General features: G+C 43.0%; 1 protein-coding gene across 1 annotated transcript in view; it reads left to right on the forward strand.

Moving 5' to 3' along the window:
* The window catches only part of plg (plasminogen), a 144929-nt gene extending 119327 nt beyond the window's left edge, over positions 1–25602 (forward strand). The window contains exons 16-21 of the mRNA XM_041206806.1: positions 1459–1579; positions 2679–2753; positions 3209–3349; positions 5954–6060; positions 21731–21876; positions 25438–25602. Of these exons, the coding sequence (XP_041062740.1) occupies positions 1459–1579; positions 2679–2753; positions 3209–3349; positions 5954–6060; positions 21731–21876; positions 25438–25602 (755 nt within the window). The remainder of the gene's footprint in view (positions 1–1458; positions 1580–2678; positions 2754–3208; positions 3350–5953; positions 6061–21730; positions 21877–25437) is intronic.
* The last annotated feature ends 281 nt before the right edge of the window (positions 25603–25883 follow it).

The following is a 25883-nucleotide window of genomic DNA, read 5'->3' on the forward strand; positions in this document are numbered from 1 at the left end:
CAACACCTTCAGTCCTGTATTTCCTGCCCCCTTTCTCATTGACATCCCTTTATCTGATGTGCTTAAAGTTAGAATCCTAGCCCTTTCCAAACACTCTGTCCTGTTTTGTGTTCTGGAGACTTTAATAGCCTCTCCTGGGCTCTCCTTTCTTTTCAGTTTTTTCATAATTTTCCTTGAAGTTGAATCCAGCCCCCCACACGCTAACCTGCTGCTTTGTTTCCCATTAGTCATGCTTCTTGGAGTTTTACCCTTCCCTTTCCCCCCCAAACCCACTTTCTAGTTTAAAGGGTCCATTAATTGGCGGGAAGCACATTCCCCGTTCCAGCTCCCCTGCCAGCCCTTTGAACATTTGAAACTTGTTTGGAAGCAACAGGATCCTGCCACCTCCAGAACCATGATTTACAAAGCCGGCCAACACTGGGTCCCAACCCCACAGCCCTTTGAAAATCCTGGATATGATTTTAAGGCAGCAAAGCATAAGAAATCCTGAGAGCAAAGAGAAAGCAGGGGATTTATGAGGCTAAGCGGATGATCTTTGGCTCATTCAATCAGTAAGCACAAGTCAATGGCAAACATTAAACCTTGAAAATGAATCATCATGTAGTACGGCTGGAGACCTGTAACACTTTCCACTTGCCTGGATGAGTGCAGTTCCAACAACACTTAAGAAGCTCAACACCATCCAGGGCAAAGCAGCCCACCTGATTGGCACCCCAACCACAAACATTCACTTCCTCCACCACCGACTCACAGTAGTAGCAGTGTGTACCATCTACAAGATGCACTGCAGCAACTCACCAAGGCTCCTTCAGCAGAATCTTCCAAACCAACGACCTCTACCATCTAGTAGAGCAAGGGCAGCAGATAGATGGGAACACCACCACCTGCAAGTTCCCCTCCAAGTCACTCACCATCCTGACTTGGAAATATATCGCCATTCCTTCACTGTCGCTGGGACAAAATCCTGGTACTCCCTCCCTAACAGCACTGTGGGTGTACCTACACCACATGGACTGCAGCGGTTCAAGAAGGCAGCTCACCACCACCTTCTCAAGGGCAATTAGGGGATAGGTGGCAAATGATGGCCCAGCCAGCAATGCCCTCATCCCATGAACGAATAATAATTTTTTTAAAGATCCAAACACTCTGGGTCATGTGAACTCACCTACCATTATTGGTTGAATTTAGTCAATTCACAGCTGTATCCCACCAACATGGATCAGTGAAATGCTGCATCTCACTGGAGAAGAAGAAACTTGCAGCACTAATCCCAGCCTGCAGGCTTCTATCATCTGTCACTTGCGAGAAATATATTGAAGGTGACCATTCCCCTCCGAAAATCAAACGACATCAAGTTGACCAAAAGTTAGCACTAGGAATGTAAAAATTGTGGACAAGGTTGGAAGCATTTAAGAATCACATAAATAAATGAGCTAAATAATCTTTTTGTGATGCTAGGACAACAACCTAATGAGTGTGGAAGGTCTTCTGTTGAGCCCAAGAAATGTTTTGGAAGAATTGTTGGTGGCTGTGTATCCAAACCACACTCCTGGCCTTGGCAAATTAGTCTTCGCACCAAGTAAGTGACTTGCCTCAGAAAACAGATGGTAAGAAACCTTTCTTAGATAAGTTACAAATGAAGTCATGCAGCCAGTCTCTGTTACACACTAGAAACTTAAACTAGACCAGCCACTTAAATACTGTGTCTTCAAGAGCAAGGCAAAGACTGGGTACTTGCTATAAACATCTTCTTGACTCTCCAATATCTACAAGGCACATGGGATACTCTCCACTTGCCTGGAAGAGTGCTACTCCAACAACACTTAAAATTCTCAACACCAGCCAGGGCAAAGCCACCCATTTGATTGGCACCCCATCCACTATCTTAAACATTCAACCCTCCACCATTACAGTGGCCATCTACAAGTTGCACTGCAGCAACTTGCCAAGGCTTCTTCAACAACACGTCCCAAACTCCTGACCTCCACTGCCTAGGACACAGCCATCAGATGCATGGGAATGCCACGACTTGCACGTTCCCCTCCGAATAACACATCATCCTGACTTGGATTATCACGCTTCCTTCACTGTCATCAGATCAAAAACCTGGAACTCCCTTCCTAACTTCTCTGTGGTTGTACATTCACTAAGGGGATTGCACTGGCTCAAGTAGGCTGCTCGTGGCCACTTTCTCAAGGACAGTTAGGGATAGACAGTAGGTGATGGCCATGCCAGTGATGCCCACATCCCATGAACAAGGTTTAAAAAACTGGAATGGCAGAAATGAGCTGGTACAGAAGAAACTGGCCGTGGAATGGGAGCAGAGAAAATATACCAGAATGGTAACTGAGATGTGGGATTTCAGTTAGCTGGTGAAACTAGAGAAGCTATGATTGCTTTCCTGGAAGCAGAGGCAGTTCTGGGGAGATTTAATAAAGATGTTCAAAATGATGAAGGAAGGTGAAAGAATGAATGAGCTGTTTTGACTGGCAGGAGGTTCGATAAATAGAGAGTACAAATCTTTTAATAATTGGTAAAAGGACCAGTGGCGATTAAGAGAATTTTTTACGCCTCGTATTATTTACATTCATATACCTGTTCCAGGCCTCTGAAGCCATTCTGTTAAAGCTTTTCAATCAATTGATGTTATATGATTAAAATTGTCTTGTGTATCACAGTTTTGGTGCTCACTTCTGTGGAGGGACTCTTATCGATACCAAATGGGTACTCACAGCTAAACACTGTTTAGAACGGTAAGGGTATGCTGCATTGGATGTTTTATTTTCACTGACCAACATTGAATCCTGGTTCGACAACACCTTGATTTTAAGTTTCTCAATCTTGCTTCCACATCCCTCCATGGCCTCGCCCCTCCCCAATCCTTAAACCTCACTCCAGCATTGACAGTAATGTTTTCAGCTTCCTAAAGCCTAAGCTCTGGAATTCCCTCCCTAAGCCTCTCTGTCTCTCTAACCCTCTCTCTTCCTTTAAGATGCTCCTTAATACCTCCCTTTTTGACCAAGCTTTTGGCCATCTGTCCTAACATCTTCTTACATGGCTCAGTGTCAAACTTTGTTGGGTAATGTTCCTGTGAAGCACCGCGGGGCATTTTATTACCATAAAAGCACCACTTAAATGAAGCTGTTGTTCTAGTAAAGACAAATGTGAAAATTATAGGTAGCTAAATTATTCACTGCATCTGTCGCAGATCCTTGAAACCTTCAGCCTATAAAGTCTATCTTGGAATACACAGAGAAGTTGCACGTGAATTGTCGAGGCAGATAATTAGCATTAGCAAAATAGTTCCTGGACCCAGTCGGAATGATATTGCTTTATTAAAGCTTGACAGGTATTTATTTTCACTTCTTTTTCATATGTGCCTTTGATTTTAATGAGTAATTTCCCCCTCTGTTCATGTTGAAGTAGTGCTTGTGAAGGATGCACTTCCTACACCTAAGTCATTAGATACTGTAAGAATAATACTCTTACTCTGAGGTTAATGTGTAATGTTGGATCAGAATTGAAACAATCTTCATTTGCCCCTAATTTATCCTTTCAACTACACAGGATGAGATGAGTGAAATGGAGCATCAGGAATCTAAGACATTGGGCTGAATTTTATATGGAGGGTAGGGTACCCACCCAAGAGTATAAAAGTCAAGGGTGAGCCAGCCTCTACTTGGCCAGCTTGCAGGCCCCAGCAAGGGGGCTGGGAGGCAGAAGATGAATGATCAAAGCAGGAATATTGGGGGCATTCACACCTTAAGGAGGGCCTTTGATGGGCACATGGGGCCCAAAAAGGAGGCACCCCCCCAAATTGCCTGACCACTTGACACTGGCCTCCTCCGTCGGGAGTAAAATCCCTGCAGGGAGGCCCTTAATTGATCACCCGACACCTCCCCATTGCTAGTAAAATTGCAGTGGGTGGGGGCAAGGAGGGAGGTAAGTGGTGGACATGGTGCAGCTGCCATGGCACTCAATTTTATAACCACTCCTGCCTGCCATCCTGCCTGAAAGGCACGGTAAAATGCTGGCCATTGAGGCCATAATTTTGTATGAGCATTTAACGGGCCAAGTCTTATTGGAGAAATAGTGTTTATCAATGACACACAAGGGATAAGACAAGAGTGTGGGACTAGGACGAATGCTCTTTCAGAGAGCCAGTGCAGACTCTATTGGCTGAATGGCCTCCTTCTGCACTGTAAAGATTCTGTGATTCTGAGATTATTAATGCACAAATTGTCCAATATGCTCAGGGGATTAAGAGATTCAGCCTGAATTGCACAAAAGGCATCTTGTCCTTAGCCTCCCCTTTACTTCAAAGAAGTTGCTGAATTTGCATGTTAGTTGCCCATTAAACTTACCACAGAAAATTAGCGCTGGTAATTAAGAGTATAATTGCTGTTTAAACAACATGATAATTCTAATGCACTGTCAATCAACCTCCCTTGCCCAGAGAGGGGACAGTTTAAAGTATTCAGTCTCAGTCCTGTGCATGATAAAGTCTTCCAAGAGATTCAGAACATTTTAAATTTTAAAATTTAGAATTATTTTCTTACTTTTCATTTGTCTTTTTTTCTCTTTCTTAGTCCAATTTTTTTCTCGCTCTTTTTATTTCTTTCATTTCCCTTTCTGTACCTGATTTGACTCTAAGTCATCTTTCCTTCTCCATCATTCCTGTTTCTTTCTTAATCCTTAAATCTTGTAAATCATTGACTGCTGGTTTCACCATTTACTAACTCCCAGATGCCTCAGTCCCCACACTGCCATCATCAGCTTACATTTCCAGCTAGTTATGGAGCAAAGTTGTTTTTTGAGCTAAAGGTTGCAGGATAAAGTCTGATGGTGCACATCACAAGATATATCTCTCCAAGCAGATCTGGTCCCATCTGTTTCCTTAAATTCATCCCCTTTAGCAGAGGTGTCAACAGATTAAAGTTAAATGAGTTAACACCACTGCTTAAGCAATGGAGAAGAATTTCAGATGACTATGTTAAACGTTATATTTTCGTATACCAGTGTACAATATCACAGCCATTGGCTTTTCACTTTGGCTATAAAAGCTGTAAATCAAGTACAATATTCACTGCAATTATTGTTGAGAGACATACAGATACTTGTGTCCTGAGGACCACTGACACCCATAATGAGTGTCTAGTGGTTACCAGCAAATGGGGCAGGGTTCACCTTCGGCTTCAATTGGCAACCACTGGAATGATCTCTGGAAGTGTTACTTCCTCAATGGCCCTCCTGCTCTGCAAAGGGCACATTAAAACTGAACCCAATTTCATGACAGAAAAGCCATATACTGAATAAGATGGAGAAGTTCTGGTGCACAAGTCTGGTATTTGTGACTGAAACAAAACTCACCTGCAACAGAGCTCAACCCATCACCACTACTTCTACAAAATAAAGCATATATGGACTGCCAAAGTCTTTATTCCTCCTTTCGTGTTACCATGTCCAATCTCTCTTTTCAGCATTGTGCATAATCAATGTTTGCCTTTTTTAACTGTCAGTCAAGCAGGAGAGGAAATTAGTTGTCTTTAAAATTCAGGTGGAAATTTTTATTGAAAATTGAACTATTGACATGAAAAAAGACAGTCACTTTTCTTCCTCCTCTGACCCCAGTCTTCGTCTGTCTCTGTCGTCTTCTCTCTGACTGTAGTCCTTTTGCTCTGTCCCCTAACATAATACATGCTCTGTTACTTATAAAGCACTCAATAAAAGGTACAACAGGGCTATAATTCAAGTAGGCATTTTTATAATTCACTTTTAAATACAGCTGATTTGTTGTTTTTCAAAAAGCACTTGACATACCTGAATAAAGTTATTCCATGTAGCATCGCCAGTGAACAACCATCAGTTTTCAAGCTCAAGGAAAAAAAAGTACATGTCTGATATTAGGAAGCAATTGAAATAAAAATGATTGTAACATATCTTTTGATTTTAGGCCAGCAGTGTTGAATGACAAAGTCGCTATAATCTGTTTGCCAAAGAAAGGCTATATATTACCAAGTGGAGCTGAATGCTACGTTACAGGCTGGGGTGAAACACAAGGTACATATTAATGCAAATATTTCTTAATGTGAAGTAACATGTCCTTAATTGTTTGCTTTTCCCTCTCCTCTTTTCTCCACTAATTTGCCTCCCCCTTCACCTGTACTCCCCCGAAGACATTGATTCCAGGACTGCTCATTGTTCGTGGATGCTGATAACATGCTTAGGTGGTATGAGCCTGTGTATCCAACAGGTCGATCTGATGCATTTAATGTGTGTGTGAAGAGTTAGCATGTTTCCCACTTCCTGTGTGCTAGTTTGCTTCTCATTTTCAACCCATACACCATTTGCTGGCAGCAATGTGAAAAGGAGAGTCAAATGTGTAAGTTTTTACCTGTCAGTACACAGCCTCTCCATCGACACGTCCTCAGCTGTGCCTCCTCATGGTAGCACATAGAAACTGGGTCCCTCACAGACCCAGCCTAAAGCTTCAGAGAAGGTTTGGCCCATAGACATGCAGTGTGGGGTCCCACTGGTATGTGGACAAGCCCTGACACTCATAAACTAAACTTACAGCTATGGGTGAATAACTCCAGTGTTTGGTTATTGTAAGGAGAATTGAATACAAAAGTAGGGAAGTTATGGTTCAGTTATACAGGGCATTGGTGAGACCATATCTAGTGCAATGTGTACAGTATTTGACTCCTTATTTAAAGAAGGATGTAAATTTGTTGGAAGCAGTTCAGAGAAATTTTAGAACCATAGCGCCGGCTGACAAAGAAAAAATAAAAGAACTAGTCGCCATTCCAATTTATAGATTAATTTTTTAATCCAGTTTATTAGACTAATATCTGGAATGGGTGGGTTGTCTTATAAGGAAAGGTTGGACAGGTTAGGCTTGTATCCACAGGAATTTAGATGAGTTAGAGGCAAGTTGATTAAAACATATAAGATTCTGAGAGGTCTTGAAAGGTCCGGTGTGAGAAGGATATTTCCTCTTGTGAGGTCACTGTTTAAAAATAAGGGGTTGCCCATTTAGGACAGAGATGAGGAGAATTTTTTTCTCTGAGGGTGGTGACCTTTGGAACACTCTTCCTCAAATAACAGTGGAAGCAGAGCCTTTGAATGTTTTTAAAGCAGAACTAGATAGATTCTATATTAACAAGTGGGTGAAAGGTTATCAGGGATAGGCGGGAATGTGGAGTTGAAATTACAATCAGACCAACCATGATCTTTTTGAATGGCGGAGCAGGCTCAAGGGGCCGAGTGGCCTACTCCTGCTCCTAATTCATATCTTTGTATGTTCATACGTTATGCATACCTCGGGAGAGTTGAAGGCTAAGGAAGTAAACCCTAACGAAAAATCTGGAGTGGAGCCGAAGACAGTCTGATGTCTAAATATATCATCTTTCTGGCAACTCCTGCAACCAATCTAGTGTAAAATATAGTGCTTTGCATTCTTTTGGATCCAACCATCAGCATCCAGAAGATGATATGATTCTCCAGGACGTTGTCAGTGGCTGAATGGCAATGTGATGCTGAAGGTTGTTAATAGCTTCAAATATCTAGACTCAACAATCGTCAGCAATCTGTCACTTGATGCTGAAACCAACATACAGAAGCTGCAGCTGTCATGTCCAGGCTGAGTAATAGAGTGTGGAACAACAACCTGACTGAGAACACCAAACTGCAAGCCTACCAAGCCTGTGTTCTCAGTGCACTCCTATACAGAGTGAGTGCGTGGACAACATGTGCTCAGCAGGAGAAAAGGCCGAACAGTTTTCAGCTTCTTTGTCTCAGACATATCCACAGCATCTCTTGACAGGGCAAGGTCACCAACTCAGAGGATGGTGCTAATTCAATCAGCATACACATATTAATAAGTCAACGATGTCTGAGATGGGTAGGTCATGTTCATCTGATAAAGGAAGGCCGTATACCTAAGGACCGTCTATACGGTGAACTAGCCTCTGGGTCATGACCTCCTGGGTGCTACACAGACACCAGCAAATGAGATATGAAGGTGGCGGATGTCCCTGACTTCTGGAAGCTGATTATTTGAATAGGCATTAGAAGAGGGGAGTAGAAACAGAAGCTCAACTGGCTGAGAAGAGGGCCCAGATTAAAGAGAAGCCAGCGATTCATGCACCCTCTCAACTTATTGTCTTCTTCTGCAGCAAATGCAGCAGAGACTGCCATGCCAGAGTGGAGCACCTGAGCTACACCAGGCAAGTTGACCACTATGGCAATCATACAAGACAGAAAGTCACCAAGGTATGAATCTGGAAAAACAGAATTGATTTGCTATTTTAACATGAGGGCATCACAGAAAATTTATTTGCTATTTTACGATGAGGGCATCACAGATAACTTCTAATTGTGTCTGGGCTAACCACGTATAAGGATTTTCAGACGTTGTGGAAACAGGAGCAGAATTCTTGAACTTTGAGAGGGCAGATATGAAGGAAGCTAACTGGGGAGGGTGGGGCCCAAGTGGTTGAAGAGAAATCTGATCATGTCATGGTTCTGCACTGTTTACAATGGCCCATAAATTCTGGGAACGGAGGTGCAAACACATTATGTCAGGCATAGACAGTGGGTGTGGGAGGACAGTTCTCAGGCCTGCTGAGAAATTAAACTTATTCTGTCCTGGGAAATTCTCAGGGGTGCTCACATTCCAAAATAACATGCATTTATGTAGTGTGTTTAAAGTGGTAAAGTGTAGTAAAGTGTCCCAAGTTGCTTCATAGGAGCGATCGCAAACATAATTTGATATCAAGCCACATAAAGAGATATTAAGGCAGATGAACAAAAACTTGAACAAAGTGGGTTTTAAAGACCATCTTAAAAGAGAAAAAGTAGAGAGGCGGAGAGGTTTAGCGAGTGAATTCCAGAGCTTAGGCCAGACAGCTGGAGGCACGGCCTCCATTGGTAGAGCAATGAAACTTGAGGCTGCACAATCAGCCTGAATTGGAGAAGTGCAGAGATCTCGAGAGTCACAAGTTTGAAGAAGGTTACAGAGATGGGGAAGGGCAAGTGAGCAAGGGGAAAACAGGAATTGAAAACAAGGATCTTCTTCAGTTCTCTACCTGAAGGCAGGTCTGACCCACAGCATCTCAATCTCCACCATGGGAAGGGCAAGGAGACGGGTCCCAAATCCATCCCAGCCGGGACGGGGATCGAACCCCATGCTGTTGACATCAATCTGATCTATACCAGCCATCCAACCAATCCCATTCCACTCAACCAAATTGACTCTGACATTTAGAGTAACATCAGTACCTCCACAGATGGGGCAGACAGAAATTCTGCCCTGTTACATTTGTCCTGGAGAAGAGTCTCTAGGAATTTCAGGACTCCAGTCAAACTTTTCCCTTCTTGCTGAAGTAGAACCAAGGCCAACTGAAGCATTCTCCTTGCCGCCCTAGCTGAGATCAGCTAACTCACCAAAGCTGGACAATCAGACTTGGACCTCCTTATGGTTTGCATGGTTCAACAACCCACTGCCTTTGCCAGCTGAAGGGAGCCACAACTATACATTTCAAGCTGTAGTCACCAGTAAGGTATGGGCTATTCTATATTAGATTTTTCAAGTACATCAGGGATACTGGCTTGCAACATTGAATATGACTAACTCATTCACTGATCAGGGCTCTGAGTCTCAATGAGGAATCTGCAAATCCTCTGCACTGAAATACTTTGTTCAAGACCAAGAGCTTGTTTATTGAAGAAAGAAGATGAAAGAAAGCCCAACATTTATATAGCTCCTTTCATGACTTCAAGGCATCCCAAAGCAATTTACAGCCAGTGAAGTAATTCTGAAGTGTAATCACTGTTCTGTTGTAGGAAACATAGCCAGCAATTTGCACACAGCAAGTTCCCACAAACAGCAATGTGATAATGAGCAGATAATCTGTTTTAGTGATGTTGGTTCAGGGAAAAATATTGGCAGGCTTCACGGAGCTAACAACAGCACTTCAGCTGCTGCCTCTTCCACTCCTGACTCAAAACTGTCACAGGGACTCCCTTTTGTGCCACACACAGGTCTTGTTTCATGCCACACCACCACTCGGGCGCACTGCCTGATCCCTGCAGCTGAAAATCGAGCATGTGCGGCCTGTCTCCCTGCTGCTCTCTGCACTTGCTTCAGTGCAGCTCCATGGCAAAGTACTGTGGAAGCACCAACATGAGATGCTCTCACTGTCGGCCCCACTCTGCTCTCTGCATTTGCGCAGGGCCTCAAAAACAGAGATTTCCTTACACTTACTCCATTGGGAAAAAGAAAGCTTCGTCATAGTGAAGGTTTCTTTATAATACCAATCTTTTTACAACAAGTTCTTCAATTCATAAACTTCTAACAAATAGCTTATCACATACTGCGCAGGTAACCTTTTCATTTTTTCACAATTACACATAATGTATTTAGAGTTATAAGAGATTAACCAAAACAAAAGCAAGTACATGTGACAAGTAGAATTAACAGGATTTAAACATCATAGAATTATCACAACTCAGAGCCAGCATTTTCTTCTACACCCTGTTTATCATTTGGACATTTCAAGTCCTCTTCAGATGTTCTACTTCTTGTGACTGACTCTCAAGTGTTCTCACCGGTTCTCATTTTTCATTATCTGACTCATCTTTTGTGCATGAAAGTAGATTCTGTACACTGATCACCATTTCCTTAGCAGATCCTAGTTCATCACACAACCTTTGACATTCTTGCATCTCTGATACTAACTTTTCTTGGCCCTGAGGTAGCCATTTTTCCTCTTCATTCTGTCCAGCTTTATGAGCTTGGGCTCTAGTTACTACACAACCAAAGAGCAGTCCAGGATATTCCTCCTGCAAAATCTTTGTTTCTCTCACCTCAACCTGCTCTCTCAAAACTGTCAGAGACTTTAATAATTTCAAGCCTGCCAAATCATTACCCAATATGCCTTCCATAGGTAAACTAGGAACAATTCCCACAGTAAGAATTCTGTTTACTAAGTCGCTGCATAATGGAACTTTACAAAAGGGAGCAGGTTCATAAGTCCCATGAATAACTCCTATTAATATTTTCTTTTTCATCAAACCATGTGGAAGACAAATCCTATATAAACAGCCACCATCATAGCAACATAGGAAATAGGAGCATGAATAGGCCATTCAGCCTATCGAGCTTGCTGAGGAGGAGATGCTGGAGGTCTCCTCCGATGAGGAGAACATCGACAAGGATGAGGGCGAGGAGGTCTTCGAAGACAACAATGATGGCGATGAGGCCCTCGCACTGGCCAGATCAGGCAGGAGTGCTCAGGAGGTCCTCATAACTGCTAGATTTATGGAGGATGATGATGCCATGCAGTGAGGAGACAACATAAAATTCTCACATTGCATCTGGGAACGTTTGACTCCAGTCTGGCTTATGGCAGTGTACCCTCTGTGATAAGGCTCCTGTGATGGAGACGCATTGGAGGCCCTAATAGTCACTCGATTGTAGATGGAAGATGACAACACACAATAAGGACACTCCATAGATCTTCACATAGTCTCTGAGAATGTCTGACTCCTGTCTGGCCGAGGGCAGCTCACTTGCGCTCTGTGATCAGGGCCATATCATAGAGATGCAGCCATGGATCCAATTATCCACCTTCAGCACCTGACCCCTTCAGGAGCACAACATCACTGGCCACAGATGCTGACAAAATGGGGGCCAGCCCCACCTTAAAGGTGCTGAGAGCACACAGAGAATGATGGAACTCTGAGGCGCCTGCCCACGACATTCTGGCAGCAATGACAAGCACCATCGAGGTGCAGGCATCATTAATGTGTCTGGGGAGTGTGAGGCTTGACCATCACTTTGATCTGAAGGCTGCACAAAGCACAGGGAAGAGACCCTGGACTGAGGCGCCTGCCTTTATTCTGTACAGAAAGGTTTGACATCTGAGTGACATGAATACTGTTAATCAGAACAAGGAGCCACAGGCAGCGAGACATTCTTGGGAGTTTATTTACAATGGTGAACATTATGTACAAGTGATTAACACCCATGCCCAGAGAAGGGGTAGCTGGAGTGAGTTCGAGCTGCCATGTACCTCCATCGTGTACACATTGTTGAAGGCCAACTATGGTGTCAGCCGTAGAAGTCAGCCCACACAGCAGTGCAGGAGCAACATCCTGGACCAAAGTCTCCATGGTGACCACCATCCTACCAATGCTGACCTCAGTGCGTTGGCATGCCAATGCTATCACCTCAGCCTGAAAGCGGACAGACTCCTCCATTGTGCCTTGCAATCTGAGGAGCGCAGCAGACGTTTCTTCCTGGTGTTCCTGAATGTGTCTTTGCAGCTCCAGCAACTGTGACATGACCGAGTCCAGAGGCTCGTCATCTGACTCAGCAAATTTGTGGCCTCCAGCAGCCCTCCGGGTGCCGGAGACCTGGGAAGTCCCTGCCACCACCTGGATCAGAAAGTGTGATGTGCGCACCAGACTGTGATCCCGGGGCTATTCTAAAGCTAGGTCCCACCGAGGGATGTATCTCTGCACTGGTGGAGGGTGTGGGTGAGCGCTGTGACGCGACTTCATGCATGGTGCCTCCAGATTCCTCTTCAGAAGTTTCTTCGGGGCTTGGTTGGAGGCCCTGGGTCATGGACTCCGTTGGCTGTTTCCCAGATGTGCCTGTGGAAGCAAGGAGAGATAATTAGTGCATGGCAGTTGCCTGTGAAAGCATGGCTGCCTGATGGATGTTGCACTGCTGGATCCTCACTTGGTAGAGCACCGCCGACTTCACTGTCAGCATAGGAATGGTCCAGCTCCTTGCCGGCCAGCTGGATTTTAAAAGTCCATGAGGACCTTGATTTCAGGAATTCATCCACCGGTTTGCGACCTCTCCCTCTTGTTGTGGGCCAGCTTGTCCCAAATAAATAGAGATGGAGAAAATGTAAGCAGGACACCAACCAGGCCAGATGACAAGTATGCCTGGCGTATGTGAGTGGTGACTGGTCCTACGGACGGGATGAGGGCAATGAAGGTGTGTGAGAGAGTGAATGGTGATGTCCCTTGAACTGGCAGTGAGTGAGATCCCTGTGGATGTGTGATGAGTTTGTGAGTGTGTGAGTTGAGAGTGATGAGAAGAGTGACTTACCCTGGCAGAATGGAGATGATCATTCATCTTTTTGCTGCACTGGGTGGCTGTCCTCTTTTGCAAGGAGTTGGCACTGACCATTGCTGGTACCGCTTCCCAAGCCGGATTAGTGAGGTTGTTGCCCATCCTGTGGCCAGAGCAGGGGTAGAGGACATCATGGCAGGCCTCCAAAAGGCGCTCGAGGGACGCGTCATTAAACCAGGGGCTAAAGTCTTGTTGCCTTTCAGGGACATGTCTTCTGTACAGCAGTGATGGGCTGGAAGCACTGAGAGGTGTGTGCGCGGCTGCACTTTAAATGTGGCGCCCAGCATGATGAAGCAGCTAAGTGATGGCGTGGTGGGCGAATGAGAGACCGCCCGCCATGGAAACGGTGTGTTTCCCAGGAATGCATAATTAATGTGGTGGGTTTGAGATGATACAGCATGAAAAGCTGACAATGCAGCCAGCAAGTAAAACATTGGTTTAGTCTCCCACTACCCCACTTAGTGCAAATCTAGGGCGATTCTGCCCATAATGTCCAACATTAAATATGATACCCCGATTAGGCAACACTTGCGAAATAATCTTGATTTGTGCTAAGAATTACACTGAAAACAAATTTAAAATCATCAGTCGGCTCACAGTGTGGCTCACTTATGCATGCTAGAAGCTACATATATTCACACACACACACACACATGGTCCTTTGAAGGCAGAAGGAGCATGTCCACACATTGCGCTTTTTTCAACTAAAAGTAAGTTTGGGGGAACAGCCATTCCCTGGTTCATTCTCCATGGACCACCTTGACCAATCAGAGTCAACCTGCCTGGTTTGAATTTGAAGAAAAGCTAGGCAGTTAACGGTTTCTTGCTGCATTCCCCTTGGATACTTCCCTACCAATCAGAGTCCTCTTGCCAACCAATCAGCATTCTCAGTGTTAATTGAGCTGTTCCCTTTACTGTTGGTGATCTTGTGAACTGTCCTGATGAGTGCAAGACAAAAAGCTTAGGCAGCATGTCTCTCTTTTTCAGCAGTACTCAAATTCTGTACTACCAACATACTGTATGAATGTGAGTTGTGAGGAGGATGCAAGGAGGTTTCAATTGGATTTGGACAGGCCAAATGAGTGGGCACAAACATGGCAGATAGAATATAATGTGAATGGGTGTGAAGTTATTCGCTTGGTAAAAAAAAAACAGAAAGGCAGAGTATTTCTTAAATAGTGAGAGGTTGGGAAGCAATTCGGAAGGCAAATGGCGCATTGCCCTTCATCGTGAGGGGATTTGAGTACAGATGTAAAGATATCTTGCTGCAATCAAATAGAGCCTTTGTGAGACTGCACCTGGAGTACTGTGTACAGTTTTGATCTCCTTACCTCAAGAAGGATATACTTGTCATGGAAGGAATTCAAAGGGGGTTCCCCAAGCCAGTCCCTGGGATGGCAGGATTGTTGTATGAGCAGAAACTGAAGAAACTGGGCCTGTATTCTCTAGAGCTTCAAAGGATGAAAATGATAGGTAGAAAAGTAAGTTGTAAAGAGGACATAAAGAGGCTACAAAGTGGCATAGATAGATTAAGTGAGTGAGAAAAGATCTGGCAAATGGAGTATAATGTGGGAACCTGTGAAATTGTCCATTTTGGCAGGAAGAACAAAAAAGAAACATATTATCTAAATGGCAAGAGGCTGTCGAGCTCTGAGATTCAAGGGATCTGGGTGTCCTAGTGCATGAATCTCAAAAGGCTAGTATGCAGGTACAGCAAGTAATTAGGAAAGCTAATAGAATGTTATCATTTATTATAAAGGGAATTGATTACAAAAGTAGGAAGATTACGCTTCAGTTGTACAGGGCACTGGTGAGATCTCATCTGGAGGACTGTGTACAGTATTGGTCTCCTTATTTAAGGAAGGATGTTAATGAGTTAGAAGCAGTTCAGAGAAGGTTTATTAGAATAATACCAGGAATGGGCAGGTTGTATTATGAGGAAAGGTTGGACAGGGTATGCTTGTATCTGCTGGAATTTAGAAGAGTAAGAGGACTTGATTGAAACCTTTAAGATCCTGAATGGTCTTGACAGATTGGATGTGGAGAGGATGTTTCCTCTTGTAGGAGAATCAAGAACTAGGGATCACAGTTAAAAAATAAGGAGTCACTCATTTAAGACAGAGATGAAGAAAATGTTTTTCTCTCAGAGGGTCATGAGTCTTTGGAACTCTCTTCCTCAAAAGGCAGAGTCTTTGAATATTTTTAAGGTGGAGCTAGATAGATTCTTGATAAATAAGCGGGTAAAAGGTTACCAGGGAAAGGCAGGAATGTGGAGTGGAGGTTACAATCAAATCAGCCATGATCCCATTGAATGGTAGTGCAGGCTCGAGGGGCCGAGTGGCCTACTCCTGCTCCTAATTCATATGTAATGAGAGGTGACCTCATTGAAAGTTATAAAATTCTTACAGGGCATGACAGGGATGATGTGGATAGGATATTTCCCCTGGCTGATTACTCTAGAGCCAGGGGATGCAGTCTCAGAATAAGGGGTAGGCTATTTAAGACTGAGATCATAGGAATTTCTTCCCTTAGAGGTTGATGAATCTTTGAAATTCTCGACCTCAGAAGTCTGTGGAAGCTCGACAATTGAACATGTTCAAGACAGAAATCGATAGATCTCGGGATACTAATTATGTCAAGGGATATGGGAATTGTGGGGAAAAATGGCTTTGAGGTAAATGATCAGCCATTATCTGTTTGAATGGCGGAGCAGACTCCTATATTCCTGTGTTCTATCAACATTTCCCAATCTCTCACCATTTAAGAAATACTCTACATATCTGTTTTTCCTACCAAAGTGGATAACTTAATATTTTTCCACATTACAACCCATTTGCCATGTCCATTCACTTACCCTGTCTAAATCTCCTTGACGCCTCCTTACATCCTCCTCACAACTTACATTCCCACCTAGTTTTGTGTCATCAGCAAACTTGGAAATATTACAATTGATCCCCACATGAAAATCATTGATAAAGATTGTGAACAGCTGGGGCCCAAGCGCTGATCTTTGCAGTACTGCACTAGACACACCATGCCATCCTGAGAATGACCCCTTTATTCTTTGAGCCATAACTCCCTTGGAGTGGCAAATGAGTGTCAGATTGCCACTCCATGCCCACTTGCCTGCGCCAAATTTAGTCCGTGCCTGACTTTCCGACTCGGGAATAATGTGGTGGGATCAAGGCAGCGTGGCTGTCTCCAAACTCCAGTGTCGCAGTCCAGCAGAGTCGAACCGAAGGAAACACACCCCTTTTACTGCAATAGCTGCCATAAACCAGGTAAGCTTAAAGGTCTGATTGAAATTAACAGGCCAGGGAGAAGGTAAGTGCGTAGGGTAAGTGGATAGCATCTGGGGGTTGAGGAGGATTGGAAATCAGGTGGGGATGGAGGAAAGGGGGTCAGACATTGGTGGGCCTGTAGTGGGGGCGCGGTGTTGGACATCTTGGTGGGTTCGGACATCAGAAAGGAGTGGAGCGGGCCGGACATTTGTGGTGATTGGATATCGGGAGGGGTTGGGTGTTTGGACACTTTGGTGGGGGGGGTGGGGGGGGGGTCAGACAACTGGGGGGGTTGGGGGGCTGTGGAGGTCAGACATCAGGAGGGGCTTGGAGGGTCAGACATGGGGAGGGAGTGAGGGTGTGGGCATTCGTGGGGGTGGGGATCTGGGGGGGTCGGACACCAGGACCGGGCTAGAGGGTCAGACATTAGGTGGGGTGGGGGTGTCAGACATTAGGCGGGGTGGGGGGTTCGACATTTGGGGGTTTGGACATTAGGCAGGGGGTCTGAGACCTCAGGGGTGAGAGGTGTAGGGTTGGTCCTGCGGGGTGTGGGTTCGGGTTGGGTCAGGGGTGAGGATTGGTCCTGCTGGGTGAGGGGATCTGGTCGGATTGGGGGGTGAGAGTCAGGCCCACGAAGGTGGGGGTTGGGTGAGGAGTCCAGTGCAGGTGGGGGAAGTCCCATGTGGCATCGGGGGTGGGGAGTTCTGTGGGGTGGTGGTTAGTCAGGGGTGGGGGAGTCCCCTGGCGGGTTGAGGGATCCTGTGGGGGGATCAGTCTGGGTCTTTACAATAGTTACCCAGAAGTTAGAAGAGGCTTTCACTCTTCTAACTTTTTTTGAGTAAATATTGGTGCAACACTATCAGAACCATCCAAAGTTTGCTTTTTAAGTCACATTTCCGGATGGTTCCCAGCATAGGGCAACTGCCCAAAGGAGGTTTGCACTTCTAAGCAATTATCCTGCAAATGCTTACCTGTGAAGTTCTGAGGGGGATTCCCCAGCACATCTTTGGGGTACCGCCCCAATTCAACGAAGGGGAGCTCAGAAGTTACAGTCCTTTATTTTCTGTCTGTTAACCAATTTTCAATCCATGCCAGCATATTACCCTTATCCCATGTGCTCTAATTTTGCTTACTAACCTCTTATGTGGGACCTTATCAAAAGCCTTCTGAAAATCTAAATAAGTCAAATTCACGGTTCCCCCTCATCTATTCTGCTGGTTACATTCCAAAAAAAACTCCAACAGGTTTGTCAAACATGATTTCTCTTTCATAAATCTATGTTGACTCTGCGCAATCCTAACATTATTTTCGAAGTGTCTAGTTATTACATCCTTTATAATAGATTCTAGCATTTTCCCCGATACTGATGTCAGGCTTAAAGGTCTGTAGTTCCCCATTTTCTCTCTCCCTCCTTTCTCTATTATTGCAGTTACATATGCCACCTTCTGACCTGCAGGAACCATTCCAGACTCTATAGAATTTTGAACGATGACCACCAGTGCACCCACGATCTCTACAGCCACCTCTTTCAACACTCTGGGATGTAGATCATCCGGTCCAGGGGATTTATCAATTTTCAATCCCATTAATTCATCCTGTACTACTTTTTTACTAATGCTAATCTCTATCAGTTCCTCATTTCACTAGTTCCTTGGTTCTTTAGTATTTTTGGGACAATTTCTGTATCTTCTTCAGTGAAGACAGACACAGAGAATTTGTTTATTTTCTCTGCCATTTCCTATTCCACATTAGAAGTTATTCTGTCTCTAGCTGTAAAGGACCCATATTAGCTTTGCTAATTTTTCCTTTTCACATACCTAGAGAAGCTTTTACAGAAAGTTTTTATGTTTCTCATCAGTTTACACTGTTATTCTATGTTATATTTCTTTATCAGCTTCTTGGTCCTCCTTTGCTGAATTCTATAAAGCTTCCAATCCTCAGGCTTACCATTTTTTGGGCCACTTTGTAAGCCTCTTTCTTTGATCTAATGCAATCTTTAACTTCTCTTGTTAGCAACAGTTGCATTACTTTTCCTGTTGGGTTTTTGTTCCTTAAAGCAAAGTATATTTGTTGTAACTCATGTAGTAATTCCTTAAATACCAGCCATTGCCTGTCTACCATCATGCCTTTTAATGTAATTTCCCAATCTATCACAGCCAATTTACCCCTCATACCCCTGTAGTTTATCTTGTTTAGATTTAAACCCTTAGTTTCAGATTGAACTACATCTCTTTCAAATTTAATGCAAAATTCTGTCTTCCCTAAAGGCTCCTTTACAGCAAGATTATTGATCAGCCCTTTTTCATTGCACAGTACTAGATCTAAAATAGCCTGTTTACTAGTTGGCTCCTCAACATACTGTTCTAGAAAACCATCGTGTATACATTCCAGGAATTTGTCCTTCAAAGCATTACTACTAATTTGGTTTACTCAGTCTATACGTAGATTGAAATCCCCCATGATTACTGTATTATCCTTGTTAAATGCACCTCTAATTTCCTGATTTATACCATGCCCTACATTATCACTACTGTTTGACTGATTTTAAACAACTCCCACCAATGTTTGCTGCCCCTTGCTGTTTCTTAGCTCTACCCAAACTGATTCAACATTTTGATCTTCCAATCTAAGAACTTCTCTCATTACTGTGATCTCATCCTTTATTAACAGTGCTACCTCACCTCCTTTTCATTTTTTACCCATTCTTCCTAAATGTTGAATACCTTTGAATACCTTTGACCTAATTCGCTGATAGCAACTAAAAAATTTCAGAGATCCATTTCCATTCTAATCCACTTTATTCAATCCCAAAAAGTTACATTCCACAGATAAATTTGAACAGACCTGGAACATTCTAAACAGTATTGGATCATCTAATTAATTGACAATCTATGCTGTTACCTTATCTTGTACATTTCAATTGTAATTGTAATGGGATGTAACTGAGTTCTTATATCTTGTAACTCGATTAGCAAAGCTTAAGTTAAAAATCTGGAGTCTGACATTCATCTGTGCACCTTATTTTCACCATACTGGCAAATGATTTGCATCAGGTAAACATCTATGTTTTTTAACTGAACTAGTAACCTACTCGGGTTAACAATTTTCTTAAAACAACACATGCAGGAATTTGATTCAAATATGTTAACCTGTTGAAGCTGCACATATGAACACTACTGTTAGGGTTGCCAACTCTGGCTGGGCATAATCCAGGAGGGCTTGTCACATGGCCTCCTGCCACCACCTACCCCACCCTCACTGACGCCATTGATCAGCTGATATGTCCATACTTGCAGCAGACTGCATTCCCACGCCAATTGGAAAGGTCATAAACTCTTCATTATGCAGTTCGGTGATTCTTGACTTTTCACCGCCGAATTGGTTGCATTAAACAGCCTTTTCCCTGTATCCAATATTTTTATAACTAATAAACAGAAGTATTCAAAGCAATGATTTAAAAGAAAAACAAGTATTCCGCCTGATATTTCTGGAGATTCCAAGCTAATCCTGGAGGACTGAGAACCATACTGTCACTACTAAATGCAAGGTGTACCCCCTCTACTGGGAACCCCAACTACCAACACAAACAAATTAAACACCTCTGAACCATGGGACTCAAGTGCCACCTAGAACTGGAGAGCTATCTAGCAGTGCAGGCCCCCTCTCTGGATGTCTATACAACAGATCCCTCACAGACCCCTCGCTAGTACAGTTGATACCAATGAGAACACCTTGGAGGAAGTATAACACAGGTGCACCAGAATGAAACCAGGGGTTAAGTTGTGAGGACAGGTTGAATAAACTTTCCCCTTGAGTATCAATGATTGAGGGGTAATCTGAGATCTATAAAATGCTAAAGGGGTTTGATAGAGTATGTGTAGAAAAACAATTTCCTCTGGTGGTGAAATGCGGAGCAAGTGGAGATAATTTCATAATTAGAGCCAGGCCATTCAAGAGTGAAACCAGGTGTATCCTTTCACACAAAGGATAACGGAAACCTAAAACTCTTTGCCCTGAATGGCTGTGGATGCTGAGTCAATTAAAATTTGCAAGACTGAGACTGATAGATTTTTGTTGAGCAAGGTTATCAAAGGATCTGTATCAAAGGCAGGTAAATGGAATTGAGGTATGGATAAGCCATGACCTAATTGAATGGCGGAACATGCAGTGAGCGCCCGCTTTTGTACCTTTGTTCCCAAGTGTACGAAGAAAGTGATCCAGCCCAAAGAAGATGGGATATTCCATTAAATTATGGGATGTATAGGTGGAATTTTAACTCACTCAAAACTGATTTACTTGCATGGTTTTAAAATTGGGCTCATTTTATGTATTTGCAGCACAGGGGTGCATCCATCTGTAAATGCAGTGCCAGGAATATTAACTGTTGATGAACAGAGTCAAATATACTCGTGATTTTTTCATTCAAATTAAAGGAACTTGAACTTCGGTTGAGTTATAATGCATTTGTAATATTTGGTTTCTTAAAATAAAATATTAAAAAAGCACACAGAAACATGTCAGGCCTGTAGTTACAAGCATATGTCTCACACCTGTTGAATAGTTTTCGGTAAGGAATTCATGTATATTTTATATTCATCACATTTTACTTTTGTGAAAATAAAGGTTAAGTTTTGGTTCTGGAATACAATGCTGAGTCCTTTACTCAAATAGTGCTGCACCAATAACATTCCTGGCTCCATGACTAATCGTCGCTGTGTTTATTAAAAGAAAGGACTTGCATTTATATAACATCTTTCAGGATCATAGGTCATTTTAACCATAGATTGCCCCTGCCATAGGCCATAGAGTCTACAGTACTCCTGCATTCAAATAGCTCAAAGGCTGGAAGGTCAGCTAGGGTCAGGCTGACATCTTTGTGGTGGGTGAAGAAGGGGATGAGCAAAAATCTCAACCATTAACTTTGTACTTTCCTGTATGTGTAAATTTGTGTGTTTTACTAAGGACAGTCCTTTATAAAGAGAAATCCAATTTTCATTGTGCCACCGTTGATGGCCATGCCTTCAGCTGCCTTGACCTTAAATTCAGGAATCTCCTCCCTAAGCCTCTCCACACCTCTACCTCTCTCTCCTCGTTCAATTCACTCCTTAAAGCCTAACTCTTTGACCAAGCTTTAGGTGACCTATCCTAATATCTCCTTACATGGCTTGGCGTCTGATTTTATTTGATAACGCCTCTATGAAGTGTCTTGGAATGTTTATAATGTTAAAGATGCTATATAATTGCAAGTTGTTATTGATTTCTGGACATTAATTTTATCATATATCCCATTTGCTTTCAGGAACTGGAGGTGACGGGCTTTTAAAAGAAGCAGGTTTTCCAGTGATAGAAAATAAAATTTGCAATCGCCCTGAATATTTGAATGGAAGGGTGAAAAACCATGAACTATGTGCAGGAAACATCGAAGGTATTGTGGACAGCTGCCAGGTATGTGAATAATCAGCTGGATAGAAAGTATAGAATGGCGGTAAGTATTGAATGGGCAGGTCAGTCACATCAATGAGAGAGTAACATTCAACTTAACAAGTCGAGGGAGATGATCACTTTGCATTAATGCTAAAGTTCACTCTTCAGATTTTCGTCTTCAGAATTTCATCGTTACCTTCTGACCTGCAGCTTTGAAATGGAAACTTAGAAATAAAGGAACAGGAGGATGCCATTCAGCCGCTGGAGCCTGCTCGGCCATTCAGATAAATCACAGCTGATTTGTACCTGAACTCTATCCAACTTTGATCCATATCCATTGATATCTTTATCTAATAAAACAGCAAATGCAAAATATAGCGGGTGCTGCAAAGCTGAAATATAAGTAGAAAATTCTGGAAATACTCAGCAGTTCTGGCAGCATCTTTGGAGAGAGAAACAGAGTCTGTGACCTTTCATCAGGACTGGGAAAAGTTGAAATGCTGAGGTGGAAGGCAGGACAGATTAAATGACAAAAGAGATGATGGTGCAAGACAATAGGAGGGTGATAATGGGATAAATAAAGAAAAAAGATAGTTCTTGAGGAGCTGTACAGCAGATACATTGCCAGCATGTGCTGTCTGAAAAAATAGTAGCTAAAATCTGAAATAGTTAAATTCAGTATTAAGCTCAGAAGGTTGTAAAGTGCCTAATTGAAAGACGAGGTGCTGTTCATTAAGGTTCCAATGTGCTTCATTGGAACAATATTGAAAGCCAAGGACAGAGTGGTCAGATTGGAGTAGGGGCAGAGAATTAAAAGGTAAGCAACTGGAAGCTTGGGATCTTGCTTGCAGACAAAATGGAAGTGTTCAGCAACGTGATCACTCAAACTGTGTTTGACTTCTGCAATATTGAGGGGGCTGCATCACGAGCTGAATACCTTTAAATTAAATTGAAAGTACAGATAAATCACTGTTTCACCTGGAAGGAGTATTTGGGGCCTTAGATGGTGGAAGGGGAGGTGGTGAAAGGGCAGGTGTGCATCTCCTGCGCTTACACAGATAGGGGAAGGGTTGATGTTGGTCAGGGCATTGTGAAGGAAACAATCTCTTTGGACTGCAGACAGTGGAGTTAAGGGAAAGATGCATTTGATGTTGGCATCATGCCGAAGGTGATGGAAATGGCGGAGAATGATCTGCTGTTTGTGGAGGCTGATGAGGTAGTGAGTGAGAACAAGGGTAACCCTATCATGATTCTGGGAATGAGGAAAAGAAGTGAGAGCAGAAGTGTGGGAAATGAGACAGACACATTAAGGATCCTGTCAAGCATGGTCGGGGCAATCCTCAGCTGAGGAGAAAAGACGTCATATTGGAAGCACTGGTGTGAAAAATAGAATCAATGAAAAATATGATGGAGACAAAGAAGCTGGGAAAATGGAATACAGTCCCTATCAAAAGTGGGGTGTGACAAAATGTAGTCAAAGTAGTTGTGGTTTCAGTGGGCTTAAAATACATACCCAACCCCAGAAGTGAGAAATTGCAGAAGAGAAGAGTTGGCCACGGACCATATGACGGTGAGGGAGGGTTGGAAATTTGAAGCAAATTTGAGTTAAATTTTCCAGCTTGGGCAAGAGAAGGAAGCAACACTAATAGAGTCATCAATACAGGGGAGACCATAGTAGAACTGGAATAAAGAATAATCATGCATCCTACAAAAAGGCAGGGATAACCAGGACCTGTATGGGTTCCCATAGTAACACTTGTTTGGAGTAAGTGAGAGGAATCAAAGTAGAAGTTGTTCAATGTGATACAGAGTTCCATCAGGTAGAGGAGGGTGGGGTGGAGGGAATTCTTGGATCAAAAGTTCAAGGAGAGAGCTCTCAGGTCATCCTGATGGGGGACGGCGATGTAGAGGGACTGACATTCATGATGAAAAGAAGATGGTTAAGCTGGCAGGAGGCATTGGAAGAGTTAATGATGTAGGGTGAAAGGGACTGGACACGGGGAGCAGAAACAGAGATAGCACTCTGTTGATCTCAGTCTTGAACATCCATATGAGGAACCAACATAGGTCAAGGAAGCACAGGCATGATGGGAGATTGGGACTTGTTGCGAATTAAGATACGGGCAGGAAGCTTTTGGACGGCCAATGTTTTACAGATAGAGCAAGGTGGCCAGGAGAGCACTGAAATCATCAAGACTAGAGATAACAAAGGCATGGATGAGGGTATCAGGAGCAGATAAGCTGAGACAAGATGGACAATGTTGCAGAAGTGGTAGCAGGCAGTCTTGGTGACTCCTGCTAATTGTGACTTTATTGTTGAGTGCAGGATCTGAAAATTTGAATTAACAGATAATTATATAATGACTTTTAGCAAAAGAGAAGGGAGTGACAGAAAATCAGTTGATTCCTACATTCAGTTCAGCTGAAGTTAGTGAAGGCAGCGATATCTATGTAAGTATTGGATTAGGATTGCATGTGAGGGAACAGTTCCAAACAAAATAAAATTTGGCTGAATGTGTAACAGGTTACCAATGTGCTACCACCCAAGATGGATTCACCCCCAACATGCCAAGAGATTCAAAAGTCTGGTCATTATGTTGAGATGCAATTGTTAACATTAAGGTGTTGTTGTTATTAAACAACTTGCTATTTATATGGTACCGTGAACATAAAGAAATGTCCTTAAGCTCTTCACAAGTAGATGTACAAAAAACTGACTGCAATTTATGGTCAATTCCTGGGGTTCTGAGGGTTTTAAAAGGCGGATTAAGAGTGGAGAAGTTGAAGGAGAGAGTTTCAAACAGCCGGACCAAAACAGTTGAGAGCTTGGTCACCAATAGGGAATTGGATAAGAACCTTGAAGAGAGAAAATTTGTAAAGCTACAGGGAAAGGTCAGGGGTGTGGGAGTAGCTAAAGTGCTCTTACAATGGACTCAAGGGATTGAATGGCTTCTTCCTGTGTTCTAACCATTCTATGTTTCTCTTCTAATAGTAGGAAGGTGGGAACACAGCAAGCTGGAACTAGAGTCACTGATATTTCAGAGAACATGAATTTCAAATCTCACTGTGGCAGTTTGAGAGTTTGAACTCAGTTTTTAAAACTCTGGGAATGAAAAGCCGACCATGAAGCTGTCGATTGTTGTAAAAATCCAACTGATTCACTCACATCCATTAAGGAAGGAAGCCTATCATCCTTACCCAGTCTGGCCAAATGTAACTCTAGACCTATACCAACAAGTTTGACTCAACTAAAGTATTCTATTAAGTCACTCAGTTGTCTCAAACTGCCAGCATCTCAATAAGAAGGCCCTTAATAAGAAGGCAAACAGGGGTATGCAATAAATGCCGGTCTTGCCTCTGATGCCCACATCCTGAAAATTAATTAAAAACAATTAGATTTTGCTCAATGCTTAAGTTTCTTAATTTAAAAAGAGAGCATGTCTTTCCAGCAAAAGTTAACTCAAAATCACAGTAGTTAAATGCCTGTCAACCATTTATCTCATACGAGTACTATGTAATGGGTTTAAATTATGACTGTTCATTTATTCTCATTTGACCTCTTGATTGTGCTGTTTTTTTTAGGGTGACAGTGGAGGCCCTTTGGTATGTCCAAACTCTGAAGGCAGATATCTTCTCCAAGGCATAACATCTTGGGGCCTTGGCTGTGCAAAGCGAATGAAGCCGGGAGTTTATGTTCGAGTTTCGTTTTTTATTGACTGGATTAAAAATACTATAAGGCAGGGTTAAGAAAGATAAAACTTAGTGTAACAATCAAAAATATAATAATGTGTTTCCTTTCAATCAGAATGTAAAATTCCACATGTGAAATATTAAATTCTTTCACTGTTACAAGTATGGTTTTTATTTCATTGGGAGGACTTTAAAAATTGACACCAGAGGTTATTGCTAAGAGACAGTTTGGGAGGCAGGAAAAATGAACAATTTCAATCAAAGTTTTATTCTACCATCTAATTATAAGTGTTGAAATTATAGCCGGGATTTTCCATCCCTGCTGGGCTCGGACGTGT

This window comes from Carcharodon carcharias, chromosome 2 (genome assembly GCF_017639515.1).
Source record: "Carcharodon carcharias isolate sCarCar2 chromosome 2, sCarCar2.pri, whole genome shotgun sequence".
Taxonomy (NCBI): domain Eukaryota; kingdom Metazoa; phylum Chordata; class Chondrichthyes; order Lamniformes; family Lamnidae; genus Carcharodon; species Carcharodon carcharias.